The sequence below is a fragment of the Balaenoptera acutorostrata genome, chromosome 15 (genome assembly GCF_949987535.1).
Source record: "Balaenoptera acutorostrata chromosome 15, mBalAcu1.1, whole genome shotgun sequence".
Taxonomy (NCBI): domain Eukaryota; kingdom Metazoa; phylum Chordata; class Mammalia; order Artiodactyla; family Balaenopteridae; genus Balaenoptera; species Balaenoptera acutorostrata.
Genome location: NC_080078.1, coordinates 59,974,075 through 59,982,705, shown reverse-complemented (window position 1 = coordinate 59,982,705; position 8,631 = coordinate 59,974,075). Strand labels below are relative to the sequence as shown.

At 58.2% G+C, this 8,631-nt stretch overlaps 1 protein-coding gene across 3 annotated transcripts; it reads right to left on the bottom strand.

Moving 5' to 3' along the window:
* Positions 1-1,090: 1,090 nt before the first annotated feature.
* Positions 1,091-7,451, bottom strand: CPXM1 (carboxypeptidase X, M14 family member 1). 3 transcript variants are annotated; one of them, XM_028162262.2, is made up of 14 exons: positions 7,102-7,451; positions 5,635-5,796; positions 5,340-5,449; positions 5,093-5,232; positions 4,897-4,987; positions 4,121-4,271; positions 3,948-4,036; positions 3,497-3,620; positions 3,213-3,409; positions 2,946-3,125; positions 2,564-2,861; positions 2,248-2,387; positions 1,510-1,612; positions 1,091-1,408 (listed from the first exon to the last, which is right to left on the bottom strand). In XM_028162262.2, the coding sequence occupies exons 1-14, from the start codon at positions 7,271-7,273 to the stop codon at positions 1,170-1,172; spliced, it is 2,196 nt and encodes a 731-aa protein (XP_028018063.2). In that variant the 5' UTR covers positions 7,274-7,451; the 3' UTR covers positions 1,091-1,169. The 3 variants fall into 3 exon arrangements, with proteins under 3 accessions (XP_028018063.2, XP_057386275.1, XP_057386276.1); XM_057530292.1 differs by lacking the exon at positions 7,102-7,451 and adding an exon at positions 5,964-6,869; XM_057530293.1 differs by lacking the exons at positions 1,091-1,408; positions 1,510-1,612 and having other exon boundaries at positions 2,252-2,469.
* Between the last annotated feature and the right edge of the window lie 1,180 nt (positions 7,452-8,631).

Here is an 8,631-nt window from a genome sequence, read left to right as displayed (position 1 = left end):
TAAGAATCCACCTGCCAATGCAGGGAACACGGGTTTGAGCCCTGGTCCAGGAAGATCCCACATGCCGCAGAGCAACTAAGCCTGCGTGCCACAACTACTGAAGCCCGCATGCCTAGAGCCCGTGCTCCGCAACAAGAGAAGCCACTGCACTGAGAAGCCCGTGCACCTCAAGAGTAGCCCCCACTCGCCACAACTAGAGAAAGCCCACGCGAAGCAACAAAGACCCAACACAGCCAAAAAAAACTAACAAACAAAAAACCCAAACCAAGGGTGTTATCAGCTTCCTGATTTCTAAGTAAAACTCCCTTCTCCCTTTTTTTCATCCAGCTCTTTCAACACCTTTATACCCAATGTCCAGCATTAAATTCCCCTCTTCTTGAAATACCTAGAGTGGGTTATTTTCCTGGCAAGGTACTGACCGACACATAACTTCCCCTTCAGTCTGAAAGAAACGAATCGAATGCTGTCATTTACCAACACTCCAAAAATGGCTGGTGAAGCAAACCCAAATGCTCTCAGCTGTTCTAGCTCTGGTTTTCTCTTTGGAGCTGTCCCTGTCCATGCCCCAACACCATACCCGCCTCCCACCTAAACTTCGAGAACCGTCACCTCTGTTGCATCCTGACTGAACCGCAGCGCTGTATTGCACTCCCATGTGTACACCTCCCCGGTCTCTGCTCCCACAGCAGCCAGCCTCCACCTTGGCACGCCTGTCCCCTCTCTTGACTGGGAGCCCCAGGAGGTTGATGGGCACTGTTTACCCTTGACTCCTTGCATGCTTGGCACTGAGCAGGTGCTTACAGAATGTTTAACAGCACCAAATGGCGTCTGCTGCAGAAGTTGATGGGTTGAAGAGTTGCTCTGCCAAGCCCTGGTTTAGGAAGAACCAGTGGAGGTGGGATCCTCTTTCCACACTATTTTTCAAGAAGTCAACTGATGAGAGTATGCAAGTGTGTGCAGAATAGGATCGGGGAAGCTGAGGCCTGGCCCAGGTGGAGGACTTGGGACATACAGACCACACGAAGATTGGCTGAGGTACCAAATAGCTTTAATGAGCCTAAGCACCTTTCCCCCTACTTTGTCCCTCCCTCCCAACTCTCCAAGCCCCCTCCTTCAGTTCTGGACAGGTCCAGCCTGCCCAAGCCTCTGGGGCTCTTCGGCTAGAGGTGTTAATTCTGTCCCCTCAGCCGCTCCAGCCGCCTCCGAAGGTCCGGGGGCACCTTGGCCCCAGCTGCCAGCAGCTCTCGAAGTCTCTGTTTGGGAGTCTTGGTGAGGTGGAAATTGCAGGGCACAGGGCCCTCTTCAAAGGTGACCCGACAGCTCCGAGTCGCTGTGTGGTAGCCCTCAGCACTGGCAGTCACCACATAGTCCCCTGGGGTCAGCAGGCGCCAATAATCCCCGCCCCATGCTGAGAGGAGTGAAGGGCAAGATCAGGGTCCAGTGGTCTTCAGCTTCTGACCAGGCTAAAGCCTCCCCCACCTACCCCCTTCCCCTCCCCCACACACCCACCCGTTGTTACATCATGGTTAATCCCATCCACGGCAATGACAGCATCAGCAATCCCAATCTCCGTGTCCTTGTCCTTCACAACTCCGGCAATGCCCATGCGCACCTGTGTGGGAAAAGGTTATCAAAACCCCTTTCCTTCTGTGTGAAAATGTGGCCTTCAGTTCATTTTCTGGCTCTGTTCCCCACAAATTTGATAGAGGTGGTGCGTCTACTCTGTTCCTACGTGACAATACTCTGGTGAAAATATCTCCTGATTGACAAATTGCATCTGGATTGGGAGAACTATAAATGCCTGGCAGGAGGGCATATCTATGGGCTTTCCCGAGTTCAGTGACTCTTGTTATTGGCCTTGTGTTTTAGAACTCTTGGAAACTATACTTACGGAGTCAAAGTGAAAAGTGCAGTGTCTATGCCAGGGCATTTCCTGCACTTGCAAAATCGGACTCTTTTCTGAGAACAGCTCTGGGTCAGCTCTATGGACAATTGCCTGGACTGCTGTCAGGTCTATTCCCACCCGCTAACAATGTCTTACGCCACCCCGCTGGCAAACTGTGATTCCTGTCCTGTATCCCTCCAAGTCAATCTGATGCTGAGTGAGTGTGACCCACGGCACCTGTGAGTCAGAATGCTCAGCCTGACCTTAGGCTCAGCTCCCTATTGGGAGCTGCATCAACATGGAGAAGAGACCAGTCAGGAGTGACTCGGGCAGGCTGGGCACAGGGGGGATTCAGGTCCGACCTGTTCCAGGTAGGTGAGAAGGGCATCTTTGTTGTTCTCCCACTCCTGGGGCAGCTCGTTCTCGTGAGGGAACTTGTCACAGGACAGCTCCACAGTGACCTCAAAGCAGTTGGTGTGTAGGTAGCTGAAGTCATTCATGCCTAGGGGTACCGCAGACACTGGAGCCTAAAGGGGCGGGATGGGAGCCCTGCCCTCCTGGTGCCCTCCTCTGGGAGACACTTCCTGGTGACAGTTGACACCAGTGGTTATGTGAGAGCAGACTGTCTTATTGGGCAGAGTTATGGGGACAGAGCTAACCCCACCCTTGGGCACATACTCCCAGGAACTGTGTGCCAGTCAGCCCCGTTGATGATGTTGCCATACAAGGAGAAGTCCTGGCTGTGGCAGGGTCGGCGATCTGGGTCCTGCATTGCCCAATTAGTGCCAGCATAGACAGTGCTGAGCCAGCGAAACACTGCCTCATCTGGGGTGGGCGTGAGTTCGCGGGCAGCCCACGGAGTCCGAGTCATGTCGAAGGGGTAGGACACCACGAGCTCACCCCCGTGGAGGTTGGCACTTAGCACAAAAGGGATCCGCTCCATCCACTTGATCACTGCCCGCGTTTCAGGAGCCACCTGGACAAGGGCAGGTCAGGGGGGTGGGAGACAGAGACAAAGGCCCCTAGGGTGGCCCTCCACCACTGCCCCCAGAATACTCACAGTGGCATTGGGCAGGGTGTAGTAAGTAGGCAGTGGCAGGTGATGGTTGGGGACACTGTCAGGCACCAGCCCATCATCCTCTGCTTCCCACAGTGGTGTGTTGAGGTCAGCAAAATTATGGTTAAGGTCAATGCCCTGATGGTTCCAGCGGCCCTCTGCCCAGCCCACCAGCTCCGAGCCCTGCCAGGGACGAGGTTTGTTCAAGCCAAGCAGGCTCCAGGCACCATGACAGAAGGAGCAGGCTGGCCCTCGGGCCGAGTGGCCTACCCGGTGGAAGGCAGTCTCATAGCCGTCAGGGTTCATGGAGGGCAGCAGGTGAATGCGCGTCTCGGTGAGCAGCCGGGTCACCCGCGGGTCCCCTCTCAGGAACTCACGGCACAGGAACTGCATTAGGAGCAGGAGCAACTCCCGCCCCAGGGCCTCATTCCCATGCATGCCGGCCACGTAGCGCACCTCAGGCTCTCCTGGGAGCACACAGGTGCTCGCAACTGGCTCATGCCCCTGCCCCTCCCTGCCGCTGTGCCCACCTCTCCCACCCCACCTGCCAGTACCCAGCTCATGCTCCCCAGGCTGGTCCGACATTTCCATCACATACAGCTTCAAGCCCTGGTGGCTCCTCCCGATGCTGTAGACGCGGGTGATGTTGGGGCATTGCTCGTTCACCTGCTTCATCAGCTGCGGGGCGGAGTGCACCTCCCATGGTGCAGGGCATGGGAGGATCAGACCCAGGGGTCAGACCACATGTGGCCACGGAAGGACTTCGAAAGCTTGTGGTGGCCCATACAGATGGGGACACCACGGCACAGTACAGGAGTGGGCAGCAGCAGACCAGAAGGAAGGGTCAGAATAAGGGAGGCGCCATAACAAGGGAAATTGGGGCAGTTTAGGGGTCAACAGGAGGGTGAGATGAGGGAGGACATGAGGGCAATCATAGCCGGTTATGCCCTGGTAGGCGGGGGACCTGAGATGGGCAGATCCTCCCTCTTGGGTCATAGGGGTTACCTTCCTCATGGCTTTATAATCATGATGCCGGAAGTCCAGTGTGTCGGAGGATCCCAGCACAGGGACCTCAGGGAGTAGACCATTAGGATCTGGTAGAGGATGAGTTCCCAATAAAGGGGGAGTTCCCAGTGGAGGGTGCGCCCTGCCCATCCAATCCTTGTCTTACAGCCCACCTGAGACTGGGCAGGCCAGGATCTCTGCCCGGAGGCAGGATGCACCTCCCTGGAGCCAGGTCTGGGGCAGCAGGCGAATGAAACGGGCCACCTGCGGCTCAGGCAGGAGGTTCAGCACTGGTGTCTCTGGGTCCGAATTGGCAGGAAATACCTGGGGGCATCAAGTCCTTTGTAAGGGTGACTTGAACCCCAGCAGCCTGGCGGAGGGCCCAGGGAAGGAGCTCAGGCCGCTGAGCTCACTGGAAAATCCACCCCGGTAGGCTCAGCTGGAGACTTGCCCACTGTGTCAAACACAGACCGCTGCCCACAGCCTTTGCCAGCAGGCAGCCCTAGGCAGCCACGCTTTCCGTTTTGGTCACAGCTCATTAAACCAATATGGCCATGTGACTCAGGAGCAGCCAATCCTGAAGCTGGCCAGGACCCCACACTGTAGCCTGGGGTAAAAAGGGGTCATTGAGATGGGGAAGCCAGAGCTATGAGGAGGTGAGAAGTGATGCAAGGACCAGGGGCCCATCACCAGAAAGGGTGTTCCAGCAGGAGGCTGTGGCATGGAGGAAGTATTTGGGGAGGATACAGGCATGATCCAAAGCAGCCTGCCTCCCAAGGCTGTCTGCTGAGTGCCACCCATCCTGACAACCACCCCCTTTCTCCTGGGATGCCCAAGTGGACACCTGTTCCTTGTCCTCAGAGGAGCCCCAGCCCAGCCCAGCACCCTACAGTGGGCCAGGAGCCCAACTCCCAGCATAGAGGGCCCCAGCCACCATGGGACCTCTCACCGCGTCCATCCCACTGCTGCGATTCTTACTCCCCCACCAGGTAAGACTGTCATTGCTGAACTGGACCTTGTATGATGTGACCCAGTCATACCTGGCAGGAAAGATGGGTAGAGATCATGGGTGGCTCCCAGGACTCCCACCCCAGTCCTCCTGAGTCTGCCCATGACTTCCCTGGTCTGGAGATGTCCTGCCTCACCTCCAGATGGAGTTCCTGCCCTGTGTGATAATGCCTGAGAAGCGGGTGGGGTGCCTAGCATCCACCTGAAGCCATGGCTTGGCATCCTGCTGCTCGGCACACCAGGCCCCATCAAAAAGATCACCATCCTCCAGGCCTGACTGTGGACACAGGACATAGTAATCAGAACCAGGTAGGCAGTATGGGGTAAGCCTTAACCGAAGGTGGGAGGGGCAAGTAAGTAGGTCCTAAGGGTTGCCTTGCTGACCTGGATGTTGAGCCGTCCTCGGTGTGGTCCAAGACCAAAGGACTGGCTGCTAGATGCATCGAGCTGGTTATCTGAAACTCGCAGGGACTCCAGGCCCAAAGGGGGACAGTCTGGGACAGGGACAGAGCAGTAAAATGGGACCAGAGAAAGAGTGGTCAGGGCACTTAGGAAGCTAAGCCTAAGCTTGCCCGTGTGTTGGACAGGCTGGGGGCATGTCTATGCCCAGGAGACCAAGAGCTACATTAGTTTTTGCCCGAGACTGCAAGTCTGGGCAGGGCCCCTGGAACGGTGGTACCTGGTTCTTGCTTCTCGGGGAGGTCAAGGGTCCTTGCAGGGCTGGTGGTCACTGAAGCCCTGGCAGTCACCGGGGGTCTCGGGGGAGTTAGCTTCTTTCGCTTCTTCATGATGATCTTTTTCTTCTTGATGACTCGAATCCGGACATGCTGTTCTGAGGTCCCTGGGGACCAAGGAGGCAGAGCACCAGGGAAGGAAAGGATGACACGAAACCCCAGATGGAGAGGTCTGCCAGCCCAAGAAAGCCTGCAAGTCCACAACAGGCCCCACCACACATATCCAAGAACCTTGGCATGGACTTAAAGGCCCGCAGGCTGACCCCCAACCTACCTCTCCAGCCACTTCCTTGATTCCTTCTCCCCTCTGACGGCTTGGCCCTCACCAATAGAGAGCTACACTGCCACTAGGAACTATCTGCTTACTCCAAAGAGCTGAATTTGGTTCTTTAACTCCTTCTTTGCCTGGCTGTCCCCTCCCCTGTCATCCACCACCTTTGATTTTATTGCCTAATTCCCATTCTTCCTTTGCATCTCAGCCCAGATGCACTTCAAGGGGCCTTCCTTAGCTCCAGACTCGGTCTCATGCCCCAAAGCCTCTGTACCACCTCCATCATTATGTTTGCCGTCTGAGCTGAGATGTCCCGTCCTAAAATCCACGTCTGCCCGGGTGCTCAGGCTTTCCAGAGCTGGACCCCTGCCCTGCCTGCCCTTCAGTACAAAGCATTCATTGCACAGGGCAGGTGCCACTAGTTCCCCACCAGCCTAGCTCCACAGATGCCCCTAGAACATGCTGTACATTTTTGTGTTAGGTGCCCTGTGCCTTTGCACAGACTGTTTCCTTCTTGGCTGCCCTCCTCTTCAGCTCTTCCTAATTCAGAGATACCCTTCAGGACCAGTTCAACTTGCCTCTCCCAAGAAGCCCTCCTAGGCTGCCAATCCCCTTGCTTTCCTCCTCTCTTACTCCCACATCTGAAAAGGTGGGAAGTCAGGCAGCCTTCCCCCTCCCCTCCCCAGGCAGTGCCACGTTCCTCCTGGCAGAGAGCTCTTCCTCCCTTCCTCGGTTCTTTCCTTCCAGCCCCTGCCCTCAAGCTCTTTCCCACAGTCTTGCTCTGCACCCTCCTCCTTTGTCTGCACCTCTTTCTCCCCTCCCCCTGGCTCTGGCCTCAGTTTCCTCATCTGTGAAAAGGGAAAGTTTGGGGCTGGAAGAGGCAGCATCCAACTGGCTCCTGTCCCAGGACTGCTGACTTGGTTTGGCAGGGAACTGGGGCTGCTGACTCAGCAGCCATTGTACTGGGCGGGGAGTGTGTGTGCGTGGGGAAGGGTTGCCACACAGGCGCTGGGCACGGAGTGTGGCGTGTGTGGCATGTGTGGGGTGTGTGTGCGCGTGCTGGGGAGGGGTCGCCACACGGGGGGCGGAGGAGTGGGACAACCGGCCCGCGGAAGAAGCGGGCCGTGGGTCGGGAGCTCACCGTTCTCGTTCCCAGCGGACAGCTCTGCCTGGCTGCTACGCGGGGCCGGGGTCGAGACCGGGGCCTCGGTGGTCGTGGGCGACGCCAGGCCCAGCACCGAGGCGCCGGACGCCCCCAGACTCACCCCGACGGCAGGCGCGAAGGTGGCCAAGGCGAGCAGGAGACACCACATGGCGAGGTCCAAAGCGAGGACACGCGCTGGGCCCGCGATGGCCGGTGGGTTCGCCTCTTCCTGCTGGGGCTCGGGAGCCCCCCGCCCCTTCCTGCCGCCGCCGCACGCCCCCTGCGGCCTTCGACACGCCCACAGCCTGCTAGTTGGCCTCGGACCCAGGAGCCGAGGGGTGGGCAGGGGAGGGGAGGAAGATAGGGGAGGGGAGAGGAAGGAAGGGGCGGGGAGGGGCCAGGGCTGCAGCCCAGGGTCTCCACACCCGCCGACCCTCCCCCTCCCTCTCTGCCCCGCGCCCCAGCCCCCCGCACCGAACTCACCCGCCTCTCTCGGCAAAGACCCTGCACCCTGGATTCCACGCGATCCTGTGCGCCCGTCCCACAGTGGGCACTTACTGTGTACCATGCCCCGTGCCAAGCGCTTTACCCGTGGCCTCTCAGACAAATCTCATCTTACAAACTGGTAAACTGAGGCTCAGGGCGGCTAACTGACTTAGCCTAAGTAGCGAAGCCGAGAACTTTGGGGAGGAAACTACAACCCGAGAGGGAAATTTATCCAAAGTCAGAACCCCCTGCCTGGACGGGTGGGACGGAAAGAAGGGTGAGAGGAAACTGAGGCGGCGGCTGGGGTACGGGTTGGGGGAGGGCTAGCTCTCCAGGAATCCTTCTGAAGGACACCCAAAGGGCCCAGCTAGAGGCGGTGCTTCCCACCCCCCCAACCGCGGCGCCCCGCCTCTCCTCTCTCTTCCTTTCCCCAGCCTCCCCTCCTCCTTTGCTCACCCGGCTGCCACGTTCCGGGGTTACATAACCCGAGTAGAGGCGTCCGAGCCGATACCCAGAGGGCTGGGGCAGGGGGTGGAGGGCGAGGCTGATGCATGTCCTGCCCTCCCCCGCCTCACTCTCCTCTGGGAGCCGGCAGCCCTGGGTCTGTGTCTTCGGGACCACCTCGGACCCCGGGATTCCAGAGCGCAGGACCCTCCGCATCCCCCTCCGAGGTCCCCTTTGGCTCCCCCACGCCAGGGTCGCCTCCCCAGAAGGAAGGCATTCGTTCACTGTGCGCCTCTGGCCTGTGCTTTGCCCTTGCAAGGATCCCGCCAGGGAGACACTGCCATCCCCAAGTAAGAAGAGATGCCCAGAGGTGGCCGGGAATCCTCTGGAGTGCGCGGGGCCCCTGAGCAAATGTTTTCTGCAAGGTCACTACCCATATGAACAATTTGAATTACCCTAAATCAGCGTGTCAGCACTAATCTCGTCGGATCTCTCGAAAGAAATATGCGCTCCTGGAACTGAGACCCACCCCCAGCAAGAACGATCTCATAGACTCGAGCCCCGGAGCTCCTCAAGGCATTTGGTCCACCCCATGCG